This window comes from Lagopus leucura, unplaced genomic scaffold (genome assembly GCF_019238085.1).
Source record: "Lagopus leucura isolate 7727_CA_CO unplaced genomic scaffold, USGS_WTPT01 Super-Scaffold_100015, whole genome shotgun sequence".
NCBI lineage: Eukaryota > Metazoa > Chordata > Aves > Galliformes > Phasianidae > Lagopus > Lagopus leucura.
Window position 1 is genome coordinate 1431375 of NW_024962269.1, and position 27827 is coordinate 1459201.

General features: G+C 41.9%; 1 protein-coding gene across 3 annotated transcripts; it reads right to left on the reverse strand.

Annotated features, from left to right (window-relative positions):
- RAB8B (RAB8B, member RAS oncogene family) lies at window positions 1-27827 on the reverse strand. 3 transcript variants are annotated; one of them, XM_042875982.1, is made up of 10 exons: window positions 27647-27827; window positions 14064-14124; window positions 13499-13559; window positions 12052-12129; window positions 10910-10999; window positions 10059-10124; window positions 8136-8186; window positions 6600-6624; window positions 4073-4145; window positions 1-202 (listed from the first exon to the last, which is right to left on the reverse strand). In XM_042875982.1, exons 1-9 carry the CDS (start codon window positions 27768-27770, stop codon window positions 4096-4098), a joined length of 606 nt encoding a protein of 201 aa, XP_042731916.1. In that variant the 5' UTR covers window positions 27771-27827; the 3' UTR covers window positions 1-202; window positions 4073-4095. The 3 variants fall into 3 exon arrangements, with proteins under 3 accessions (XP_042731916.1, XP_042731917.1, XP_042731915.1); XM_042875983.1 differs by lacking the exon at window positions 4073-4145; XM_042875981.1 differs by lacking the exons at window positions 1-202; window positions 4073-4145 and having other exon boundaries at window positions 5774-6624.

Below are 27827 nucleotides of genomic sequence, written 5' to 3' on the forward strand. Positions count from 1 at the left end.
TTGCCTCTTCCTTGTATTTTATTTGTGCAAAGTATCAATGCGGGTTTTACAATCGTCACGCAGCAGGTGAAGCGGCCCAAAAGCATTCGGTTGCATTGGTGCATTTTTGATGTGAAAAGCACGGCCAGAGCTTGCTCAGGCTTCTTTGGATAACACCATCCTCCATCTAGAACACACCAGAACTAGTTAGCTGCTGTGGTGCCTGGATGGAAAAAGAGAAAAAAAAAAGGAAAGAATAACCCCAAGGATTTGAAAACAATACTGAAGATAAACGTTCAACTTTCCCTTTAAAAAAGAAATGTATTAACATAAGCACAAGTACAGCATAGATGATTCACTGGCTAAACACTCTTAAGAGATGAGCACAGTGCCAGCAGTCCAACCAAAGTCTGCACACAAAGAAGTGCTGGGCACTGCCACCAATGAGGAAGGCAGCGGTGCAGCAGTGCTCAGCCCACCTCCGTCACAATGCCGGGTGTCCCCAGCAGCACAACCTGCTCCGTGCTGCTCCACAAAGGCATCCCACCGCACTGGGGGATCAGGGACCCCATGGCAGCTTTCCCAGGGAATCAAAACCCATTCTGGAACAAGTTCAACTGTCACTAACACCACTCAGGGCTTCTCCTGAGACCACCGCCTCACTGAGGCCCTGCGGCTGCAGCTGTGCCACAGGCACTCTTGTGCAGTACTGCCAGAAGTCACTGCTGCAGCAAGGCACTCCTGTCACCTCCTCACAGAAGATGCTTAATAAGTAAGAGTGAAGAGTTCAACAATCACTGAATACTGACAGAATTTGCATTCACTTTGAAGACAACACAATAATGATAGAATGACCAAGCTTTGGAAAGACCTCCAGGATCATCCAGTCCAACCATCTACCGACCACCCATATTCCCTCACTCAACCATGTCCATTTAAATGTTCCTTGAACACCCCCGGGGTTGATGACTCCAGCACCTCCCTGAGCAGCCCATTCCAGTGCCTAAGCACTCTTTCAGACAATAAATTTTTCCTAACGTCCAACCCGAACCTCCCCTTTCTAAGGAACTGTAAAAGGAATTTTAAGATCTGACATTACATTGATGACCTAGACACAGTCCAAGAAGTCTGAAAGAGCCACCAGTCAACTAAGTTGGAAAGCATTATTCACAAAAAAGGCAGTTTACCAGACCATAAAACCAGGTTCTACACAAGTACCAATAACTTGCGCCGGATCTGTAAGCGTGTGAGAGCTACTTTTGTAGTAACTCCTGGTTCACAGTCAAAAGACAGAGCCAGAACTGTAATAAACCACCAGTTTCACGCAGCGTTAAGCATACCTGCTATTTCCTTTTAATAAATGGAGAATGCTAACTTAAAATGCTGTTGGGGTGTGCAGATGTATGCCACTCGTTTCTGTTTAAACTAAAAGGTTCTCAGAAGTAATTTTAGTACTGCTAATTATCTGTACCCAATTCAGATGAAGACAACTGAAAGATAAGGTTAAACAGTTGGTCCTAAAGGAGCAAACTTGTCTGCCAGAAGCAGCCTGAGTACAGAAAGCAAATGCCAAAATAACAACAGGCGTTAACAAGAAGCTAACTGCAGCTTGCTCTTGTGGGACGTAAAAAGACCCAAAACACTATTTCAGCTAAATGCAGTTTACCACAGGAACACGTAAAAAGCATAAATTTTAGAAGCTACTTGTCATCCATGGTGAAGTACTCTTCCTGTAAATTCACTGGGTTGCCCAACCGGGTGTCTCAACCATTCATCTGCTTTGGTCTTGAACAGACACAGCTGCTCCTTCCTTCTCTAATATCAAACCAATCATGACTTGCAAACCACATGACTTTAAAGTCAAAAGCTATTGATAATACAATAGCAATCAAATACTTCTGTCAAATCCCTCCACACGCAGCGGTGAATAAGGCTCAACAAGCAATACCTAACATATTGATGATATTTATGTCTCAGGTTATGTAGGAGTGGTAAGACCATACCCTTCACACACACACAAACTAATAACAATCAAAAAGAAAATAGTCAGTTATCCCCAACTTAACAAGTGACTAAATAACTCTTACTCAAACTGGAGACTGTCTCTTACGTTATCTTTACTTCCCAAGTACCTTCTGAGCAGCACCTGTACCTTTCCATGATGCACTGACAAAACACTTCCTTATAAAACCTACAGTCACTGGAATAATATACTTAATTTCTACAAAAAGCAATCTCTCCAGGAATAAAGGACATTTCAGACATGTCTGAAAACCAAACAAGTTTAGGTGCAAACAAAACCATACAAGAATACCTGTGGTTTATCACTGAAGTTACAGCTTTACATGGGCAAGTCAGCTGAACTACTACCCACAACAGACATCGAAAACACAGTGGAAATGCCAACCTTCTAACAACTATGTGGAATATTTCATACAAAATACTCCAAATTCTTTCATTACGTAACTTTTATTTGAGACATATTATTGTAAAAAAGTTCACATGGAATAACAAAACCATTAGAATTTAAAGTGGGTTTTTTTGGGAGGGGATTTTTTTTGTCTATACACATCAATACACAATGATTAGGCTTACAGGTTAATCACATGACAAGATCACTTTATCTGCAGGAGCTTTTCACATTACACCTTTGATCAGAGATAAAAATGTGCTTAAACACACACAGTAGAACACTTCTATTTCAAAATTAAGCAATTTCTCAAGGACTATACTCTCTAGTCTGAATTTAGTAGCTACATTGCATTAAAATAACTGTAATTGAAGTTTTATTTGCAAAAACATCTGTAAGGCCATAGGAATGCACTAGAATACTTAAATTCTTCAGAAACAAGAAAAATCAGTGGAAATCCTGCTTTTGTGGAAGAGAGAAATACAAGTTTTATTTATAAGAATTTATAAGCAGTTCAGTGAATGGAGAAGAAAAAGGCCTATTTATCATCACCTACAGACCAATCCTTAACAAGTTTAACGTTGCAAAATCTCAGTTACATTAACAGATAGCAAAATAACAGGGCATTTCCACAAATAACACTTATGCACTTTTACATATCATTCATGTACTTCAAATCAGTATCCATTCACAATATTTTAATGCAATATGTATATTCAAGAATCCTTTTTTCACTTGTGAAAATGACTATGCCTTTTAAATGACTTCAGCGGACCAGAAAGGGGAATGTACTTACAGTGGAAATAGTTTATGTAAAAAAGGGCACAAAGGAAAGCAAAAAAGAAAAACCACAACTACAGGTCTGAAAATTCAACCAGTATCTTTAAGTCTGTCCTCCAAATAGAAAAGTTAGCTATGTTTCGAGTGGTTTAAGCTTTAATAATACTACAACTTCCAGTAAGACAGTAAGTAAATCAAATATTCTAGATACACTCAACAAAAACAACTTGTGCATGTTTTGCTGAGCACGGACTGGAAGCTAAAACTGCAACGCACTGAGACCACATTCCTTTTTAAATCACTTAGAAAAGTATTGGTCAAGATGCAGTACACAGACACAGGGCAGAGAAATATTTCAAAAAACCTCAACAGCACAAACAGTGGTTTTATTCCATTAAAATCCACCAGAAACATCTGCTTCTCCTAAAAGCTTAATGGCAACCTCTGGAGCAAAACAGAAATACATTTGCTGCTTAATGAATAACTCTATGACTTTCATACTAATGAACATGAGAATACTAACTAGTTGGCTGAGGTATAGTTGAGTCCTTCAAAATTCAGGTTATATAGATTTGAGCAAAGTAGCGACAGAGACTGCACAGAACAATCATACTGGTATTAGAAAAGCCTGTAGTACCCAGCATCTGATGCCTAGGCAGAACACGTCATTTATCGTCACCCACTTGTCTAAAGCAAAACATAGCTAAGAAGTTCCCAGTAAAACATACAGCTGATTTGCACACGAAGATACAGCACGGCTTCCTATGTCTGACAAGGCAGACCGTAGACAGAAAGGTCTATACTGACCAGAAGTTAGCACACTGACAAAGTGCAGCCACTCAGCCATTTAATACTGCTGGAGAACAGGGGTGGGGGCAAAACAGAGAGAAATCTGCATTTTACCTTATCCATAAGACCACATGAAATTAGAATTCTTCAGTTTCAGCAGGGGACAACAAAATTGCACTAAATTCTTCTACAAATAGAAAAAGATGAACTTTACATGAACATTAAGCAAAGTGAAATATTTACTGCATCATTTTATCATGCATAAAGTGAATTTCCTATGGTCTTACCTCACATTTATGTACAGTTTAGCACAGCTAAATGTAAGAAAATAGCGCGTGTCTCCCCCCGCCCCCCCCCCAAATACAGAGCAGATACCCCAATTCACTGCTGCTTCAAGAAGCACTTCATAGACTCTCCTACTTACAGGCTCTTTCAAAGGGAAGTTCATGGAGACTACTATTGAATGTACACTTAACCACACAGCGAAGACAGGAAAAACAACACAAAGCATTCTGTAAACGGTGCCAAACACAGAACATGTCAGTTTTGGTTTGCAGACAACCCCTGAGATAAAAATCAAAGTATTACGACACCAAGTAAGTCGGAGGTAAATTACTGAAAATCAACAACATTCATAATTGGTGTCACAACACTTTCTGTACAGAAGCACTTTTTTTTTTTAATTTCCGAAAGAAGAAAAAGAAAAAACATACAGAAAACATAACTGCTTCAGCCTGTCCAAGAACAACATCAAGGGTAGACAACCGAGCAGTTAGGGATGCTTTGACTTTCCACTAAACCTTTGTTGCCATTACGATTTTTAAGTGCAGCAACAGAAGATTATGAGATTCACCACCTAATTACAGTAACTATTTCTATTAAGCTACAAGTGGGGACAGGTTGATAACACTTCAGTCTTTATAGAACCAGCTACTACTGTTAGATCTTTTCAAATCAAAGGTCCTTTTGCATCTAATGCTATTGGTCTGTTCACTTTCAAAGTATTTACAACAGATCCAAGATGACAAATTCAGTACCGGACACCACGAATGAAGCAGTTATCTGCAGTAACAACCAATTCACTGTTTGCAACTTGACAACATTGTGAAGCAAAAGCAAGCAAGTCAGAGGCATTACTTTGACAATGACAGAATGCACCTATCCCCTAATAACAAACATGCTGGACACAAACTTGTAGTTAAAGCTTACAATGGTCCAAGTTTGGCACATCAACAGAACTAGAGCACCTATTTTACTTGCTCATCCAGGAAAAATTTTAGTAGACAATAAAAAAAGTAGTAGGAACACAGACTATGTTATACAATGCTCAGTTGAGTAAAAAAGGCAACTAAGTTTCAACTCTGCTTCTAACAGTCTAGGTCACTGTACCAGTTTTTAATGAAAAAAAAAGTTGTACTGCTTGAGCAGACCAACGAGGCTTTCATACATTCATCATTAACTGCATAACCAATATTACGTTCCAGCCCGAGTGTGACCCTTTATGCAGTGCCAGAGCTTGATGAACTTCAGCAACCAGACAGGAAGCTAACTTTTGGACACCTTTTTAACACGGGCTGATGCTTACAGACATTAACAGACCATCTTTATCATTAAAATAGAAATCAAAGTCACCGTTAGAGCAGTCATTCTGAGCAAGTGAATCCACAGAGTGGTTACTCAAAACTCATGCATTCAGATTCCACAAGCCACTTAAGTGAGAGCAACGAGGCCAATCTGTGATGATCTCAACTCCACAGTGTATTTCCTCATAAAAACAAAGAAAAGGTGCAGAGAGTTTGAGCTAACAAATGGGAGTTAAGTGAGGAAAGACACAGCGTTTATTAAAATTACCAAAAGGTGCATCTGTGAAATCAGACAGTGACTGGCAATTCAGAACACAACTTTTCTATATCTGGTAAAGAAAGAAAAGCAACATACTACATTCAGAATAAAAGCCATTGCTTCTGCATGAACAGATTTGTGCATCTATGAGACAGAACTCATACAAGTTGTTAAATGTCAATTGTTAGAGTAATTCTCATCACTATGGTGTCAACACCCACAATGCAGTCACGGCCATAAGTACACAGCAAAGAAAATAATGGAAGTGACTTCATCTGTCCTCCGGCTGTTCTGCTTTAAAATAAATTTGTTTAAAAAAAGAAAGGAAAAATCTGCACAAATCTGTTAAGAATCTTACTTACAAGTGAAACTGTGCAAATACGAATGTAAGATTGTGCTGTAACAGGCAGTAAGAGGCTAATTGGATGTGCAAAGTTAAAAGAAACATAGCAGCTTTGCAACAGGCAATAAAACAGAAAGTAAAAAAGGAAAACAAGTTAACTCTTGCATTTGTGTCTCCACTTCATAGCTTCCATATTTGAGAAAGAGGAGCCTGACAGAACAATAGGCTTAGTGAGCAAAATCCACTTGATATTTTGTGTATCGCAGTCTACGTTCAATGGAGCTCTCAGCAGCAGCTTGGTGGTATTATTTCTGAGGCTTTGTGACCCTGTGCTTTCAAAGAAGCAGAAAAGGTTCTAAGTGTGCTGCAGTCTATTGTTAAAAGTTCATCAAAGTAGCGTGCATCGAAAGAAGCTGCTCTTCTTAGATCGATTTTCTGTTATTTTTACCGGCCCACCTGCCCCCGATGAACTGCTGTCATTCTGAAAAAGAAAAGATCATCAACGTCATGAAATGCAACATCAATTAAAACCGATTGTAGCTTTACTGATTTCCCCACTACATCTCCCTCTTGCAAAATGGTAACTGGAGGAATGGTCTGTTACAGCCTGAGCTTCTCAGTTATCCAGGCTCTGTTAATCACTTCGTAGAGCTGCTTATCTTTAAAAGAAACATTTGTCCAAGGGTCCAAATCTCAAGTATTAGCTCAGGGGGTGACTACAAAATTTGACATTCAATGAAGTAAGGATCACAGTGCCACAAGGACAAAGAACACACCAGTTTCAGGCTGCTCAGTGGTAACGTTCACAGAAAATAAAGAACAATTTCATGCCAATGTGTATTTGTGTTCAAGTGACTGCTTTGAAACAGAGAAGATGCATACACTTAAGATCAGCTTGAGTTCTAGCATCTGTGCTAGTTTACAGCATAACTGTGAAATCCACTGCTCCTTTAACAGAAAACAAACTGCTTTTGCTTAATGGAATTTGCATCACTGAATCCTTGTTCACTGGTAATGGCAGTTATTGCATTAGTGAATTTGTATATCTAAGTGACTGCAAATCAGCCTAAGAAATTAACAATCAAATATGGCACCTACTGAATCTTGCTCTCTTCTGTGACAGGTAAATTAGGTAAATATAGTCTGCTATTACCCTTCAGAGTAAATGAACAACTAACTGTAAGAGCAACAATGCTTTCCAAATACAGAGCAATGAGCAACTAAGAACTGCCTCACTATATCAAAGCTGCATGTTATCTTATGACTTAAGAAAGAATTAAGGATTATGATTATGTCACAGAAAGACTGGTTGAAAAGGTCACTGATCAGATCATCTGCTCCTGCCCCTCACTCGAGGCAGCACTGTGACTAACATTTGATCAGGCCACCTACAGATTTGCCTACGTGAATTTTGGAAACTTTCAAAAACAGACCCATAGCCCTATTCAGAACCTATTCCAGAGCTACAAAACCCTCATGATGATTTCCACCTCCCCCAGTGCCCAAGATAAAGCTCCCAAGCACCAGTTTGTGGTCACTGTTATATCAGCTGGCACCAGCACGGAAAGTCACGACAACCTTTGTAAAATGCTCCTCAGATAGCTGCAGACGGCCTTCCCTTCAATATGCTAAGAAAGCCCAGGTCATTAAATCTTTCCTATGGATCTTGTGCTCTTAAGCTCCCTACTGGATGAACTGTCCTAGCAGCTCTGTGCTGGATGCTCACTTGATTCCCTAGGATGTTAGCTGGAGAACAACATGCTAAGAAATAGAGTGTGTGTTTCAGGAGCAGCTCTGCAGCGCAGTTTCTCCTAGCATCGCTGAGCTCAATGCTCTTCCCCACTCCCCGTTTTCCCCCTACCTGTTCACTCAAATTTGATATAGAACCCACTGCAATCACTAGAAACTTTTGGACAGGGCTACTACTAGCAAGCCAGTTATTTTGACAGTAATTTCAGTGTATCTACTTTGTATGCCACTGGAAATACAAACCATTTTTCTGTTGAGCTTTGTCATAATGTCCCGTGCAAGTGTGAAAAAAGCCTGGTGAAAAATAAGATAAGAGGAATCAGTCAACAGAGACATTCAAAGATGTATTAGGAGTAGTCAGACATGCAAACATTCTGTAGGCTACACAGCACTTTGAGCTGCAAGGCACAGTGCACAAAAGCTGCTTATTTAACACTGCAATGAGCATTCTTTCAAAGAAAAAAAATAGTTTTAGTTTCTATCCTTCTCAATTTTGAAGCACGCAAACAGCTTTCCCAACTGCCTACTTCTTGGACAAAAAGCATCTGTTGAATAGAAGGCTACATACATTAACTGGCTTTTTTTTTTTTTTTTTTTGGTCAAACTGTACTGCACATTGCAACTGGAAATGTACAGAAAGTTTTGAGGCTGGTACACCTGGCAATTCACATCAAAATTGGCTTTCTTTCTGTCTTCCAAATCTCTCACTCCTGGGGCTGCCTATAGCCCTTCTTCCTGCTTACAACATTCCTTAACAAAAAATAAATCACTCTGGCCACTCTGGCAACCTCAGCATCCCAGACTTGAGCATACAAAGGAGCAGAGAAAGTTCTGCAGCAGAAACATGCTGCAATTCTCCTAAATCGAGAAAAAGTAAGATTTCAGAGTACCTGGACATACCAACGCTCTAAATACATTCCAGATTGAAGAAACTGTAAACCTTTACTCTCTCACTGTGTTCTGAATACATCCAAGGACAAAAGCACTTAATGCAAACAAGTCATTGCCAATAAAATAAACTAACTTGTGATCACAACAGTATTACAAGTGTGCAATTCCCCACCAGTTTCACCTTCTGGTGGAAATGAAACTAAGTGGTTAATTGCTGAGTGTCTACACCGACTGCATCTATTTATTCTTTCTTCACAATTCACGTAACAATTTTTAGAAGTACTCATAGTCAAGTAGTTTGGCTACTAAATTAAACTAATTTAATAGCCTAGAAGAGCTAAAATGAAGTTGCAGGGCATGCCATGAAACGTAAGTCTACCTTCCAAATGGAAATGGAAAGGTATGTACCTTGTATTAGGAGACTGTTGCTATCCACCATCAGTATCAGTTGCTAATACTCACACTTCTACTGACTGCCAGAAGAATCATTATGATTCTGAAAATCAGGTCCAGCACTCTTCCCAATGCAGCACAATGCCTCCAATCTGAATGAATAAATCTCAACGTATCTGCCTTCTGATATCATACTATTTTCTTGCTCACGTTTTTCATGAAGTTAACATCCTCACACAACACTCCCTGAGACGATAATAGTGATTCATGGTAAAATAGATTTGACTTGAGCTACTCTACCTTCCCAGTTTATTTCCTAATGCTCTCGCAAATATGGAGCTGGTGTTTTTAGCACGGCATTTGTTTGCAAGAAAACAGACTGCACACCTATAGATTGAGTAGTATTAGCTTTCTTCCTCCTCTAACATCAGTTTATGACAGTCTATGCTGATGTTCCGTGTTTACAACAAAAACTTCAGTCTCATCTTCATAGCATGCTTAGTAGTAACCTGAAGACTCTTTGGCACAGCAGCACGTTGTTCTGAAAATAAAGAATCTCAAAAGCAATTTCCTCCACAGAGCTTGGTTTAAAATTCTACCTATTTCCGGTCCAAGAGCACTTGCAATTGGAATTTAAAGCAACTGTTACAATAACAGCACTCTGTTAACAATCCACTTAAAAATAATGCCAGACATTACCAGAAAACAAGAAGCTCTAGGTTTTACAACAGCTTTCTAAATAGGACAAGATTGGTAAGCCAGGAACCAGGTGTGACTTCATGTCCTAGATCAGGTCAGTCAGCCCATTAGTTACCGATCATGCAACATGCCTCCACAGGAATATTCACAACACACACCTAAGCATAAACACTGATCTCTTACCTCTTCCACATTTATGCTGGATTTTGCACTTGTCTCCAAAAATTTGATTCCGTAATCAATTGCTAACTGAAAGAGACATCAAAATTTTTCAGCTGTTCCGAAGTTCCTTTGCAAATGAGTATTTCACATAAGTTCACAATACAACAGGTGGTACAGACGGCAGCAGGCTTTGCAAACAAATGAAGCTTTATTTCTACTTTTCTTTTAATAAAGCATTAAAGTTACCAGGCAAACAGAAAAATGTTAAACCAGGCCGCATCTCCACGTAAATTCAAACCCCTCAAAAAGATTAACTGCTCACAAAGGACTGAAGTTTTAAGACCCAAAACCACTGAATTAAAATCTTCACTGCTATGTGCATGTTGAACAGATAAGTACCTAAAACCATCCTCTAAGTTGTGTTACTAACCATTATACTATTTCAGCTGGATACATGGTGGTGTTTATTGCATAGTACTCTTACATTCTAGTACAGAATAGCATTCTATTCCATAGCATTCTGTTCTTACTGAACTAGTTAGTCTCATCCTATACCTAGGAGAAGGGCCAGTAACCACCACACTGAGCTGACTAAATTACATACATAGCTTTTTATTGAGACTTACAAGACTTCATGCTACAGCAAAGCTGAGCATTCTTTAGATTCTTCCCCTCACATCAAGGATAACTTTAAATTTATTCAAACTCAAACGCAGACTTTTAAAAACAAGCCAAACTTATAACATCTTACATCAAAAACTTCTAAAACAAGAGGTGTGAGATGTGCCCTCTCTCATGTGCCTAAAAGCAAGTATCTTACAGCCAGAATACTAAGAAAAGCTGGCTTCTGAATAAAGTCAGCATAAGCTTACCTTCTCCCCCTTTTCTTTGGAGACTTGTCTCTTTTCATTCATGTCACATTTGTTACCCAGGATCATTCGCTCTACATCTGAAGAGGCATGCTGAAGGGAGCAAAAGATGTCACCTCTCAGAAACAAAGAGCACCGTGATTTCAAAGAACTCCTTGTGTCAAACCCAGCCACAAATGGGCATCATCTTTTCTAAAACATAACTAATGGCAAGGCATTACTGAGAAAGGTAATGACTTTTGGAACAGGCAATCTAATATTGAAATAATGAAACAGCTTTGAATAAAGATTCCTACATTCAATCTACTTATAATAACAAATTATGTGTAACAATACAATGGGATTGAGGTACCATTACATACTACATTTCCATTTTTAAAATAGATTATTAATAAATGATTAAGTAAATAATTATAAAAAGAGAAGTTCAGTGAGAACACATTTCTAGCCCAGTCAATATTGGATCAAATTGATCACTAATACAATAAACTTGCTTATTTAAAGAATAATACTAAAGAAAAGCCTATGGATTTATTTTTTAGGGGGAAGGGTGGTGGTACACAACATATATACAAAAAAACCACCAAAAAACAAAGAACAAGAAAACAGATTCTGTTACCTAACTACAGCTTCAATAAAGATAAGCACTATCCTCTAACTTCATAATTATCTCACTCTAATTGACAGCATGTCCTGTTAAATAATTCACAGTGGTTAAGCTTTCTTTCTGCTAGACCAAATGAAAAGGATAAAAATCTTTAATTCTACAAACACAAAAGCAACTGGAATTAGACAGATCTGTCATCATCTCAGTGCAAAGAAGAAGCGAGATCTCAAGGTGTATAGCCTTTCCACACACAAACCCAAAAGCAAGAGAGCAGCACAAGTCATAGCAAGATCAGTTTTGAAACACTTCACTATTACTTATTAAACCTTGGTTTTCAACCATTCACACCTACAGGAAGGAGACAACATTCTTCACACTGGTAATCAGTTCTGTTCAGTGCATAGTCTAACTTGGTCATAAACACGTTGGCTGCTGTCGTGAAGGTAAGTTATTATCTTACCATTATTCTTCCCTGTGAAATCTTAAGGTAGAATGATTAAGTAGTATTTTCCAAAGCCTCCTTTTACAAAGCACCTACCTCTTCAATGTTTCTTATCCAGTTTTTTATGTTGTCAAAAGACTTTTCATTTGTTATGTCATACACCAGCATAATTCCCTAAACAAAATTAAGAAAATCTAGTTAGATGAGCTAATAATATTGGTTGACCCCTGATGTTTGCCATTCAATTGTACTTACAAGAAATTTAACATAGGACTTACAAACAATAATAATTTTCAAAGCACTATGCATTTGCTTACCCAAAAATATTACTATTTAACATCTCATGGCACTATTAGATTTAGAAACACACTACATAGAAACACACTGCTAATAGGAAGCTTTGAATTACTAGCTTGTAGTCAGGAATAATTCACAATCCCTACTACAACAGCAACCAGGATTGTTGATGTCAAGTTCAGAAGCAGCCTCTCTAGGCAGAATGATAAACCTGTGTGACCTGTGAGTCTGCAGATTCTTTCAAGAAAGATCACCTCAGGTGTTCCCACAAAAGCTTCAGCTCTTTCAGGCAGTTATGCATGTGAACTAACACAGGCTCTCAACAAGCTGCAGAGCCTGTGAAACCATACAACAGCTGCATTGAGGACAGCCTGCCAGGCTTATCTCCATTTCTCATTGTGTACCCAATCACTCTACATAAGACAAAGCAGCCCTGGACTGGGAAGTGGAAGAAGACCACATCACTGCCAAACTATTTTTAAGTGCAAAAATGCTCAACCAGAGCCACAAGCAACATCTTTGCCATTTGTGTTCCTTGACAGTGGAGTTACCTGAACCCACAGCCAGCCTATGGACAGATCCATTCATGGAAGGTGCTAGGAACACATTGTAGCAGCACAGCTAACCAGCAGCAAGTTTAAATTAAGAATGACTGGACCTACAGTACCTTAAATCATGGATCTAGGGTACCTCAAATCATGGCATTAAGAGCCATTATACATAGTTGTAACAAGAACCATGAAGACAGCTATTTGACTTCAAGTCATTCTTAATGGAGGCAAAAAACCCATTCATGTTACAGGTGATTGTATTTCTAGTGCAGATTCTGTGTTCTCATCTGACGGTAATGAAAAACAGAAGAGAACAATCAACTCAGTAATAGAGATTATTGGAATTAAAGTCATTTACTACTCATTCTTCAAATATTTCAAATGTACAAAAGGGTTCATTGCATTATTAAGCCATCTAATTCAAGCTTGGCAACTTAGCTTCTTTCTGCAATCCACACAAACGCTAACTATATTAAAAAAAAGACTCTGAGTTTTACCACAAAAAAACAACAACAACTATGACTAGACAATGTATCAGCAAGTAACAAAAAAATAAACAGAACAAGAAAAACACTTCATTCCCCAGGGCACAAGTGACAACTACCCAGTTCTCCAGCAGGAGACTTACACGATGCAATTTAAGAACAGCACAACAGTTACACTAGCTGCACATAAACTTCATGAAGGGCACTCACCATGGCTCCTCTGTAGTAAGCTGTTGTGATGGTGCGGAACCTCTCCTGGCCTGCTGTATCCCTAAAATCCAAAGAAAACCGATATTTCATTGAGATATGCTTTTTTCCTCATGCTTTTCTGTACTTAGAGCTCTTTTTAAAACTGAATAACAATGTTTTGATATTCATTAATTATGGAAAATACCACCTAGAAGCAACATGCCTGTGTTTCTTCAGCCCTCAACATCATCTTCACTTCCAAGCTGTACAATCACAGAACCATAGAATCTTTTGAGTTGGAAGTGACCTTTAAAGGTCATCTAGCCCAACTCCCTGCCATGAACAGGGACATCCAGAGCAAGATCAGGTTGCTCAGAGCCTGACCCAGCCTGACCTTGCATATCTTCAGAGATGGGGAATCCACCCAACCTGTGCCAGTGCCTCACCGCCCTCAGCGTAAAAGGCTTCTTCCTTATGTCCCATTCAGATCTCCCCTCTTTAATTTGCAACAGTTTTCCCTTGTCCTGTCACAATCCTGCTCAATGATAATTCAGAACTCACTGAAAAGTTACTTCGGAGTACTTACCATATCTGCAGTTTGATTTTCTTCCCATCTAATTCTATGGTTCTGATCTTAAAGTCAATTCCTGCCAGAGAAACATTAATTTTGTGGTAAATGAAAAGGAAGCACTCCATTTCCTTTGTACAACTTGTTAAATACAAACTTAAAAAAAATAATTATTATTCTAAACAACATCTCCAAACAGACCAGTGCTTTCACCAGACTATTTCAGCTTTAGTGTTCACTATAACATAGCTTAAACCACGACTGCTCAGGTCCCACAGGGGGCCGCCTGATCCTTCAATCCCACACACCTTCCTTCCCTCCCCTGGTTCATCCAGTGTGAAGTTGGCAACCTGTTTGTCCTTCACTAGATCTCACACAATTGCTTATAGTTAGTCACAGGCTGTAAAAGATGCTTTTTTGGTCCCCTCTTCTTTTTTCTCATTTTCTCATTTCTCACCTGAAATTTAAATGACAATTATCAAGAGTGTCTTCAGCAGGGAAGCGCTGTCTCCAGCTTTATTAATTTAACCATAGCTTAAACAGGAAGCACTGGAAATAAGCCACGAGATTATTACGTTCATACACTACAAAGTGACACAATGAAATACAGACATTCATTAAGTTCTTGACTTTCTTTCCTCTCACGTGCAATATTAATACTTTAATATACTGAAAACACTGAGTTTCAGCTGCTTAATATTGGTGTGCGACATGCTTAGAACACATCAGCAGAAACACACATCATACCAGCACTTCTACCACTGCACAAAATTAACTGCATTGATTTAAAATGCTGAGATTATTGCTACAATCCTAATTTCCCAAGACTCACAAATGGATTTACAAACGGATCTTTTCATTAACCTACATTCCACCAAAGCTAAGAACGTGCCTGCTCAAAAAACAAACCAAACCAACCCCACAAACCCTTCTTGTAGGCGAGGGAAGTTTGGAAGGTGTTACCATTGTTTCTATCATCTGTCAATAGAATTTTGTATCTACCTTGCCATAAAGATTTTCCCTCTAACCAGGTCCAACATGTGCTGACATCACGCTTCACTGTTTGTATCTGAGAATGAATCATCTTCGCTCTTTATTTTCTCCCCAAAAGTTACAGAAGCACAGTTTACTTTTTCAGTAGAGGGGATCGTATTGTGGACAACACTAAGTCAAAGCAATTTTAAAAGCTTTTTGTGTGCCTAGGCCTGAAATCTAACTGTCAGGATTACAGTTTGGAGGCTACCATGGCTAAAGATAATTCTGTGCTCACCGTAAACTACCAAAGCTAAAACACAGCAGGAGGAGACTCCAGCAGAGATGGCATCCTGAGCGCGAGCCTGCACTGCAGGTAGGAGCCCTGTGCTGACTGCTTTCCTGCAGTTACTCATTTCCCTTACAGTACCAGGATTTCCAAAACAAGACGTGCACAAAAAACAGCTTCTCAGAAATCAAACTTTCTAGTAGGAACTTCCCCAAAATTCACCTTGAATAAAGACGAAGCTAAAAGAAAAGCAAAAGGGGAAATCCATAAACATCTGCCACAAGACAACCAAGTTTAACAAACGCGACTGCGACTTTCAAGAAGCTGCAAACTGCAAACTGGCGCTGCTTTTGTTCTTTTGCTTCAGCAACAGGAAGCGGCGAGCTGCAAACGTTCGGGGCAGGAGCCCGGTGAGATGTGCTACCACTTCCCCTGAGCACAGCCTGTAGCTGCCTGAGCACTGCTCTGCTTACCGAGCTGCATTCGTGGCACTTCAACACCTGAACCACCACGGCATTTCAAAAGTCATTACTGGCAGAATTTCCTACCTTGGTGAATTCTTCGTTTGCACATAATTAGGCAGTGGGATATAAAAACTTGAAGAGATTAAAAGAGCCATTCACGAATCCAGAAGTTTGATTGCAAAAGATCAAAAACTTGCAGCTCTAAAATGCAATGTGCAACACTCTCCTGTCCAGAAGGGAGGAAGAGCCCTGCAGCACTGGGATGCCCATCTGAAATTACGTTCTAGATGTTTTTAAGGAGATACAGACCTAGATTTATTTTTATAACACAAGGGCAAACAGGATAATTACTTGTAATGGCCAAAGCAGAGCCAGAACATGGCAAAGTCTGGGAGCAGGACTTCTACCTAGTGAATCTGCAGGTACTAGACAGGAGTAGAAAACTGTCTATTAAAGGAATTGCAGACTTGCAGTTTGCATGGATGAAGTCTGTGCTGAGAACTGTGTTTGTTAGGACTATAACTGTTCATACTTCCACTGTAGGATGGGGGTAAGTGGAGCAGAGGGTTTACTGCTTTCAGATCCTTGCCAACTATAGGTCAGGGGTGCATCCTCTCATCTCATGTTACTAAGGATGATGATATTTTCTTACACAGCTTCCACGAAAACTGACAACAACTCATTCACAATGATTGAAATGTGTGCACTCAAAAAGTCAGTGTGCCTCACAGGTTTGGATGCACACACACACCAGCCTTGCCTAAGCTCCCTGTGACTGAGACCAGAAGTCACATCCATCCCACACACCGGGCTCTCTGCCAACATGACTCCACTCTTTCCTATGCCCCCACGTACACTCTCCTTATTTCAAACACCAGGGCAGATTTTACCCATGGTTAAGCTACAGTGCAGTTGTTCAGTCCTGTTGTCACACAACATCACAGATTCAGAGGTTCCTTCTCCATGTTCAGTATCAGTATTTTTCTGCTATCAACATGTATGATGCAATTCTTGCAAGAACTGAACAACCACTTGAGCAGCAAGGCTGAAATGGTTCCTTTTGCTACTGTGGGTTCTGGAGCAGCAGCTCAGCCTCAAGGCACTCCAGTTCTCTCCTCAGCTGAGACCCTCACCAGTCAGAGCTGGGATGTCTGTTTTTCAGTGCTAGGCCTGCACCACAACACTTCCCTGCAACACACCTCTGCTTGGACATACAGGTTTTGTCTTGTGCTCCAACACAAGCAAACCTAAATAGAGGATTCTGGCTGGAGCCAGTACATCAGTACAGCAGCTCCAGCTGCAGGGAAAGGCTTCTCCACTCTTTACTGTGCTCACAACCAAAGGCCATGGAAGGGTCATGTTCTTCAATCATACAAATGGTTAAAAAACTCCAAATCCTTAGTATTTCTCTGTATTCCTCTCTCTCCTTAGTATTTCTCTGTATGACTGTTATCCAGTATATTAATTTCACTCTTCATGTAGCTCAACAGCAGTTTGCAGCAGCTGGACCTCACCAGTGAGAAAGCTGTGGATCAGTTGGCAGTTCTGGTTGACCTCAACACAAGTTAATTTAATAGGCTTCCTATTTCACTAAGTCCATAGAGTGCGTGCAATTACAACAACAAGCTTATCTTGGGTGTATTTGTAGTAAGACATCAACCATGAAATTTAAACCTCTCAGGATGCAAATTAAGTGTCAGACTCTGACTGCATATAGTTGCTGCGTATCTACAGCTGGACAGTATTTCTTCAACTCTAGCCAAGCAATATGCAATTTATGTTAAAAAAAAAAAAAAAGATGAGTCCTCAATGTCCTAGTATTTTAAATGGTTTAGGTTTTGTTTTTAATACATAAGCCAAAGGAATTTTTAGAAAAAAGGCAATTAAACATCCCGAATTAGCAAAGCAGCAGTGAAAAACATGAATACCTGGCTTGCTTGCTCAAGTCTCATTTTTACACCCGTCTGTCAAAGAACACAGAAGACGCATCACACCATCAGATCTCATTTATCGCACTGAAGACTATTCTGCTTGAACTGCACATAACTAAAACCCCAAGCTCTTAAGCAAGAACTCCCCACTCATCTAAATCTTACCTTATTCTCCTGAAGCAAGAGTGGAAGAAGCAAAATTTTTAAAGGGAAAGAAGGTTTTTTCCAATGGCTGTGGCACCAATGGCTGTGGCACCAATGGCTGTGGCACTTATCACCAACGGACACCGATCGCAATCAAAGTGAGTTCATCACAAGGCAGGAAAGGAGGCAAGGTACAAACCCTCCTTATCCTTCTTGAGCAACACAGCAACAGAATGACTGGAATCTACACAGCAACTTTCAAGCTGAGCTTGCTCCAACTACACTGCACTGCTCCCTCCTATCACACTGTACTGATTTGTGGAGTTGTGGGAGTCGGTTCTTTTTGCTTCCAATGAGTAGAACTGCATACAAAGACAATTTTGCAATTTAATGGCAAGATGCAACATGCAGCTCTTCCAGACAGACAAAAGGAAAGGAAACTTTTTCCTGCAGTTGCTCAGAGTAAGGCTGAACTAAAAACCACTTCAAAATGAGCACGATGACTTGAAACCTACCAATAGAAAGAGGAAATGAGAAGAGGCAGATGGCTGAAAATCAACACACTTTACGTTCAGCTTGTTGAATACTTCAGGCTTCTGGTTCTTGTGAACAAACAGCAATTAAGTCACAAATATCCAAAGTAGGAAGCTGTAGGAAATAGCTACCAGCAGGATGGCTGTTCCCAGCAGTAGGATTCATAGGTTTGGGATCAAACGAGTTATTTTCTTTAGTTTTTTTGTTTGTTGTTCATTCCTCCCAAGCCCCTGAGACTCTTTATGGTGCTCCATCATTTATCTACTGCTGTAGATTCAACCAGTACACTGATGCCTCAGAAAGCTGGTTTCACATTCCATCTTTCTTGAGGCATTTCCAGTAGACCTAGGAAACGACCGAGGAAGAAACAAGATCAGACTATGAAGAGCAGGGCGGGGAACACTTGCAACATAGCAGCGTCATAGAGCATAATGCTGAAGAACAAAGTCTAGTCACTTTGAACTTGAACTTCTGGCTTTAGTCCCTAACAACATCTGCACTGCATTTTCAGATGATCTCAGCAATTTCTATCACTTTGTTAATTCAAGATGCAGTTGTTTTTTATTGCCATCACTGAAAATACAGATTAACATCAGGCACTGCACCAGGGTGAAGGTCAATATGTTTTTGAGAAGTTGTAAGATTAATTTATTTTAAAATTACACAGAAGCATAACCAGTTTTATTCATTCTTTTACAACTTAGAGAGAACAAAACTGTACTCAGTCCCTTCTGGGCAGCCTGTGAGAACACAGAAAGTGCATCCAAACTATGGGCAGTGCAGGCTGCGTTGGGTTAGCTGGCCTTTCATCAGCTTATCCCTCACCCCTGCAAACAACATCACACAGTTTTCCTATGCAAAGATAACAGAGTAGTGTCTTGCACCTTTAAAAATATTAATAGACTAAAGATCATAAAGGAAACTTTAACCACTACACTGATAAGCAAATACAAGTGGCACAAGGAGGCAAGGCAATGAAGAACGTAGGTGCCACACACATATAGCACACAGTGGTTTCCTGCTCTCCAGCACTTAAAACTTATTACCAAGATGCAATCAATCTCTGTAAAATTCAGCAAACTGCAGCTTCCTCCAGCACAGGCCTCCTCGGCTGCACCACAGCTCCCAACCAGCTTCCTTTAAGACAAATTACTTGTTAATAAAAAAAAGCAACAGGACATTCAGAATAAAACTGGCAATTAACAGAATCAGACCTGGTACACCCTGGGACAGCTCAGCAGCCCATGGTGTGCACTGACTGTCACAGTGAGAAGGAAGCCCGGTGGCCCACAGCCAGCGCTGGAGCAGAGCTCCTATGGGCTAAGCTGCCACTGTGGCTTTGGTGTGAATGCTGAAAGGTCTGCAGGTCAGCTTCTCACAATTCTGAATTTTCAGAGTGCTTTGAATCGCGTGATTTTAAACACCAAAAAACCCTCGGTCCAGCTTTACGGAACATTCAGTAACAGCAGTAATGAATTTCCTTCTACTGCTCCGAGTATAATTACAAACCTCCACAACTTCACAGGGCTGGGTCTGTGGAGGTGTATCAAACCTAGCCCCCATCTGTTACTCATGCAATGGAAAATAAACCACACTTGGTGGTAACTCGGTTTTATTTAAAATGACACAGATTGAAGCTGCCTTACCATACAGACAGCAAATTTTGTTTATTTTAAGGATTATTTATAGACTGGCTAAGGGGAATTCACTAACTGAGCTGCTCTGAGAACATATTTCTTTCCAGTCAACACGCAACTGGGAGCAGCAAATATTTAAACCCTCCCCACAAGACTTGATCTGCGACCACAGCCTTACAGGCAGCCGAAGCTACGGCAGGTGCTGCCATCCAGTAGTGGTGACTGAGCACTTCCCTGTGTGGGTCAGGTCAGTTTTCATTTGAGTGAATTCCATAATTCAGCCTATCATCATCTGATGGCATACCTTAGAGAAAAGGTTGGCACAGCCACAGCTCACCTATGAGCAGGAGCCCACAGATTCCATGGGGCCAACCAGGAAATGAAAGCCCTGAGCTCACAGGACCAAAAGGCAGCTGGCAGGTAGCTCCCAGGTATGCCTGCACAGACCTCACCAATGCTATCACCCGAGCAGCGGCTGTGCAGGTAGATGCAGAAAACATAAGTCCTCTTGAACCAAGGCTACTCTGAACTAATTATCTATCAGCAAGAAGTGCTTGTTTCATCCAAAAATTGGTATCTTAAGCATCAAAGAGACTGGAAAAAAAACTTATTGAAGAAAATCTTACATGATCAATGCTAGCCTTGCCACTGTGATTTAGAGGTCACTGCTCATTACTGATGTGCTGTTTCAGTTGCGATGGTGAGAACAGCCAGGAAAGATGAGGTCTGCTTTGGTTCACTAACTTCAGGTCCAGGTGGAACTACATGACTGTGCAGTCGGGAACTGAGATGCTATTCCTTGTTCAAAAAAGCCTCCTGAAGTTGAAGGGCTCCCAATCAGTCTGAACATCTGTTCTGACCTCGTTACTCAGAAGGAAGAAATAACGACTGCTGGGACCATACTGCTGCATACTTACAATTAAAGGAGCTGCCAGGAGAAAAACTACCATGCAGTGTTGCAGAATTCAGGATGTAAAGAAGCAAGTCATTATCACTTAAGAAACCCTTACAGTGCACAAACCGTGCCCTGTGCACCTCCCATCCCTGCAGCACACAGCACAGTGCTCACACAGACCCTGCCAGCTGCAGGCCTGAGACATATGAGCTGATGAGAACAGTCAATCTGTACAGCTTCATACTGCTGTAACCAATACCCATCCTGCCCAGCACCCCCTTGAGAGACTGAGGGTTATGGAGATGCAATCAGAGACCAGAGGAGAGATGAACTGGATAATGGTAGGCAGTCAGTATAAATTACAAATCAGTGCTATACAGTAAAAAGCAATTTGGGAAGGTGAGCAATACCCCAGGAATAGCCCGCTCGTGAATTAAATGGATAATACTTCACAGAGCAGAAACTTGCCCCACTCTCCAGGTCTCTAAGGTCTCCAGGACAAAAAATACATCTCACGTGGGAATTATCAGCAACACAAAGAGAAAAACAGAGGGAGAAGTGGGGGAAGCATTCAGTTCACAGCTTTGTTACCGATGCTCTGGCCGAAAAGACCTTGGTTATGTGCAAAGATGAAAGTGTCTCATTCAGTAAGAAATACATTCCTTGAGACTGACTATCCAGTAAAGGAATTTTACTCAAAGTCTGAAATACGGCCATGTTTTAGAAGAGAGCACATGAAGTTCCTAACAAAGCAACGCACAGCAAGGCAAAAGGCTAAGCAGAAAGTTTAAAGTTACAGAACTTATTTTTGAAGATGGCTCTCTTAACAGATTTTGAAACATCTTTCTGAAAAGAGGCTTTTTTAAACTCATGTTTTCATGTGGGAGTAAGTGCACGGGGATTTTTCTGCTAGGGAAGTGAAGGACATGGGGGAAGAAGGGCTGCTTTATTTAACTGCCTATATGAATAAGAAAATAAGCCTTATTTGAAAGACTCTTACTACCTAAACCATCAAGCAAAACCACATAACTTACTAATCAGGGCCATGCTCATTTTTTTCATGTTTGCTTTTCATTTATTCAAGGTTCTGTTAATGGCCACTTCACCTTCTTTTCCTATATTGGATGTTCACAGTACTTCTGCTAAGCCAGAAAAGTTTTCCAGCCAGTGGTTACTGTGACTTTCTGCTTTCTTCCACCCTTGCCTGGACACAGATGCCTTCGTCTTTCATCCCATCAGACGTCTCAGCATACAGACAACAAACTGTGTCAGTAAAGAAGAGCTCTTTCTCTCTGGCAGATGAAAGAAAGGAAGATTTTGCACAGTGAGCACAGCAGCTGGTGGCAGTGTATGTACTCCCAGGCTGGCGGTCAGCTTGATTTCACCCATTTTCTGAGTTCAAGCTGCATTTCCCAAGAAGCAAGACTTGGTGCCCAGCCCCAGTGCTCTACCTGCTCTGCATGTTCTTACACACTGCCATCCATACACGAGAACACAACCAACGTTCTCCATCAGTTTTATTCTGTGGTGCCCAAAGCAGGTTTGTAGAATAGAACAAAACTAGGATAAATCATCTTAAACTTGCTCAACTGCTTGTTCTCCCTGAGCAGAAGTCCTCTACGACACGCACGACTTCGGCTGCCTTTAATGAGGTGTCACAGCCTCATTTCGGAGGAAAGCTCGCTGTAAACCACAAGATTAAACTGACACCAGTTACAACTGTTGGTGAAAAGCTTTAGAGGTACAAAGCAAACACGCAGCTGGAACAGGAAGTTGCTAACTTGAGTTCCAACTCGCATGCAACTCAACGCCTCTGGAGCAACCCTGCTTGTACTAAAGCTTTAAGCAGCGCGAGCACATGCAAGTTATTCAGTTTGTTCACATTAGGAAAGGAACAGATTCATTGTACTGATCTACGGTCACTTTGATGGGGTATTCAAGCTACCACAATGTAGTAAGATCAACAATGGTATCAGTGGAAATCAGGTATCTGTTAGCAATTAAATCCTAGCACGTGAAATAAAGCTTCATGATAAATACTGCATGTACTCTTCATCACCTATTATGAATTCCAGTTAAATTTGGGAAGAAGTCAGGACAAGACATCCTTCTAAAAGGATGCCCTAATGCAGATGCACTAAAAAAAATCCCAAAGAAAAGCTCTGAGCCCTCAGCACTTCCCTCAAAGCCTGCACCAACCAAAAGACATAAGTTCCCTACACTCGTTCAATGCTGGTCTGTATTCTTAACTCCACGTTCAAACCACGCCACAAAGCAGCTCTGAGCTGCCCTGCTGCCACTCAAATAACCAGATAACACATAACCAAGAGACAGCTCCATCTGCCAATTAAGTAGAGGCATAAAACACTTCAGACATCTGTCACACTGCTTCACAGTAACACGAAGCAAGAAAGCTGAAGAAGTGTTTTTAATAAAAACCAAGCCATTCCATTTGTATTGGCGCTCTGCAGAATATGAAAGAGTGGCACAATCTCATCAGCAGATGAAAACCAAAGTCTAAGCTGACTTGTTAGCAGCTATCAGATGTGCAGTCAGAAGAGACGCTAACTGGAATGTTTTTAACCTAAGCTGTCTCCAACTGCAGTGCTTCTGATTATCAGGGAAACATCTCGCAGATCACCATCACTGTACTCTGCAAACCAAACCATGCTTCCAGATTCAGATTTGCCTCCAAACTGCTGCCTGCCTGCACTCCACTGCAGGCTCTGACCTCCTCACACAGTCCCAAGCACTGCAAGACTTGCACACACAGTTCCATCTACACTGCAGCACCACCCGAGTCACTGACACTAGTCTCACTCCACAATCTCCCTTACAATTCCCTAATTATAACTACCATTAATGAGGTACCACCTACAGCTCCTCCCTGACTTCTCTTTGATGATCTATCATGTTTTCTTCTGCACTCACACCATCTGAAGAAGCCCAGGAAAATGAATGAGAACCAAATGAATGAGAACAGCGGGTACCAAAGAGGGGGAGGAAGGCAATCATCACCACAAGAATAATCATAATAATCCAGCACCGCCCTCTTTGTCTATTAAACATTATCTGCAGGGGAGAGCAGAAATATTCAAAGAGGCACAGTTTGACTTGAGCACACTAAAACAATTTCCACTGCATGTTACAGAGATTTCATTGCAAAAGGGAAGTTGATAATTCTGCTTGTTCAGAGGATTTCCATCGAAGTGTTATAAGGTCAGCACACACGTGCTCAGCTGCTGGAGCCCTGTCCTATTTTGCAAGATGAAGGCCATGGAAAAGTCACTTCTGTAAAACCAACAAGTCAGTGCGCTGAGAGTTGAAACATCTCCTGCAGGCAACTTCCTGCCAAATGCTGATATCATCTTGGATTAACGAGTAAGCACAGCGTCTTGTTTCAGTCAGCAACCCCTTGTACAAAGTCAGAAAAGCTATCAGCTAAGAGATACGACTTCACTCCCAGCGAAAACAGCTTAAACAAGTTGAAAGAGACGCAAAGAATAGACCTTATTATTTGGAATGATAAACCCAATCCAGTTTTACCAGCCAGCACTCCTTAAACAGCAAGTTGGGATACGCAGAGACTTCTAAATTAACGCTCCTTCTTCGCATGCACCACACTGAAAATACTAACAAAATTCATGCCAGATACTCCAAGATAAAGTTTTGCTTTAGGTGGTGTTCAAGTACGAAAAATAGCTGACAACTGCTCTTTATTTTCCATGCAGAACTGTGCGAAAGCAGAAGTTTCCACTCAGGAAGCAAACTAAATAACATAGCCTTACATAACATGTTTCCAGGGGAGAAGGTTTCATCCCATGTTAACGAGATGCTGATCCTCACAGGGAGCACAGCACCCTTACGACTTGTCAATTCTTTTAGAGGGTTTCCAAACAGAGCTCCAAAGCCCTGTGCGAAAATACGCAAAGCTGCTGACCACAGGCAAAGCCCCAGCAGCGTGGAGCAACACAAAGCATCACCTGAGAAAGAGACCAGTGGTTCACTTCTCATACTGATGGCACAATCCAATAACCAGTTCAGTTACCCCAAGACAAGGAGACAATCTCGAGCCATGAGGCACTTCAAAAACAAAAAGGACCAATATATTACAGTAAATACAGGTGCGCTGCACTCATATCCTACTCCTCATGCAACGATTGGCCACAGGGCACAGGCTGGAAGCCCCTACTGTCTGAAACCACACAGCCTTCATTACACCACTAACAATCCTGAGTAGCAAAGTCAAGGGGACCATCTGCAAATCTCCAAGCAATGTACCAGCATTCAGCCTGAAAGGCTTGCTTTGCATGACTGCAGAAGAGAAGAGAATCGGCAAAACATGCTGTTCAGAACAACACAAGCATGCCAAGCAAAAACAGAGTAACTACAGTTCATCCCTGTAACAAACACTGAGCCTAAGTTATTCAAATATTCCAAGTAAAACAGCATTTCCATTTTTCTCAGTGAAAGAAGTTTCCGTTGCTCTTGTAACTGAAGCTAGTAAACAACAATAAGAACAAATACATTTCAAAGACATTTGGTGCTTAGATGTTTTGCAGGCCCTTCCATCATAGCACTGCTTCGTACAATACAAGACAGAAGACAACCACAAGTTGAACACCACACAGTTGAGAGAAGCCTCTGACTGCCCACCTCTCACAGACAGCGCTGAGGTGGAAGGCAGATCCAAAACACCTCACGCATGTGCTGCCTTCTCAGACCTCCAAAGTTAAAGGAACTCCGGCCCTGCCAGGAGCAACATGGGTCAGGAAAGGAAGGAGGGCACATCTGAGAGCACGCAATACAGTGCGTACTCATCAAAATCATTGTGAGCTGAACGTATATCTCACAGGAACCCCCATCCACTTTTTGGAGAAGCTACAAACCCCACAGCCTGCTGGCTTCCATCACAGTGAGAAGCAGTGTACTTAGTTCTGAACGCTGATCTGGGGACCTCAGAGTTTCAACCAGCAGGAGCATCACCTCTCCGCAGCTCCCTCCACACCACAGCAGCCTGTGCTGTATCCACCAACGAATAAACTCAGAACCGTTACAGATTTCCCTGAAGCACATCAGATGTTATCAGCCGTGACGCTAAAACCGAGTGGCTCTGATCAGCCAGCACGAACTCACTGCCCCCCTTCTGGATAAAGAAAAAGCACCTATGAGAACACACAGATTAGATCTACGTGACTGAACCAGAAGTGATACAGGCTACCCATGAGGAATACAGAAGGAGAAAAAAAAAAAAAGAATACTTCTATTTAAGCATGCAAGCACTTTGTATGAACAGTTTCTCTATTTTCTGCATTGCCAACTCTCCTCCTGGGAAGTGCTTTGCTAAAAAACAACAGGACAGCAAACAGTACGAACAGGAAAATGCAACTGAAATGAAATGACATTTACCACCTGTGGAACCAAAAGTACATCTCAATTTCCAACTTTCGTAAATTATTGCTAATAACAGGACCCTCGTAAAAGAAAACACTCAGGAAGAAGAGAACAGACCCTACATAACTAAGTTAGGAAACAAAGAATCATACCTGCAATCCTTGAGACATTGAGGTGAATCAGGGAGACAGAAAAAGAACCACGCCAAAAAGCAAAGCAGCTGAAGAGCCACCAAGATGCATGGAGGACACCATTTATGTCAGCCATTTCTTCCCATGTATGAGAAGTATGACACTGCTGTAGGCTTTTTTGGAATCCTGCACAGTACTTAATAAGGTTTAAGACTTCACATCTACCACACAGAGCCAAGTGCCTTTCCAGGTAAGCTGCTGCTCAATCTCTGCTAGCTGCAGTTATGGAACAGGGCTGAACAGGGCTGCAAAGACCAGGCAGGGAGAAACAAGAAGCCACGTGTTGCTTCAGCTCCGTGCCTCCATTTCCTTACCGCAAGAAGAGTTCACTCCTTATCTCAGTGTTACTCTTCAGTTGCAGCAGCATCGCAGTGCTGAACACTCACACACTCTGCTGCAGTTCACCTCTTCCTTCCCAGAAGAGGAAGCTCGGTTTTAATCCCAAAAGCAATCCCAGCTATGAGCAGGTCAGCACAACTCTTGAGCTTCATCTGAGATCGCAATGCAGCATTATCTCCGAGAGGAACTTTAAAATTCTTCTTACGATCGTTTGAGCAAGAAGTCCTTTAAGAACGGCAGCGCCTGACACCTCACCAAAGCAGATCGGCCGAGCTTCAGATTTTGGCAGGGAGCTGCCTCTGCACGCTCCGGCATTCGGGGCCTTCGTCCACGTTCTGGAAACTCGCACACAAGCCCCAAACGCTCCGCAGCGACACAACAGCTCACAGCCCGCTCGGTCCGCGATCCGTTACCGCGGCGCCGCGTTCTGTTCCCGGGCCGCGCTTCCCACGGACCGCAACCTCCCCCTCCCCCCCCGCCCCAGCCGGGGCCGGAACGATGCGCCCGAGCCCTGGGCCAACTGTTGATGCGGCCGCGGCCCGCGCACAGAGCGGCGGGGCGGAGAGCGGCGGGGCGCGGCCGCCCCTCACGGCCGGGGGAGCCGCGCGGCGCCGGGCACGGAGCGGCGGGCAGAGCGGGGCGGGGCAGGGCAGGGCCGGGCCGGGCCCCGGGGCGGTGGTTCCTCAGCGCGGAGCCCCTCCGGCCCTAACGGCCCCAAGGCTGCCGCTCAGGCCCTGCCCCGGCGGCCCCTCGCGCCCCTCCCTCCTCGCCTCCCGCCCGCGGGGCCCCGAGGAGCCGCTCGGCCCCTTACCGATGGTGGAGATGAAGGTGGTGTTGAAGGCGTCCTCGCTGAAGCGGAAGAGCAGGCAGGTCTTGCCCACGCCCGAGTCCCCGATCAGCAGCAGCTTAAACAGATAGTCGTACGTCTTCGCCATCTTCGCTCGGGCGCCGCAGCCGGAGGGGGCGGCCGAGGCGGCGCGAGGAGACGGAAC

Coding starts and splice junctions, on each gene's coding strand:
- RAB8B (XM_042875981.1), bottom strand. CDS start 27,770: ATGGCGAAGACGTACGACTATCTGTTTAAGCTGCTGCTGATCGGGGAC. Junction 14,125..27,646: donor CACCTTCATCTCCACCATCG/GTAAGGGGCCGA, acceptor TTTCTCTGGCAG/GAATTGACTTTAAGATCAGA. Junction 13,560..14,063: donor AAAATCAAACTGCAGATATG/GTAAGTACTCCG, acceptor TTTGGATTTTAG/GGATACAGCAGGCCAGGAGA.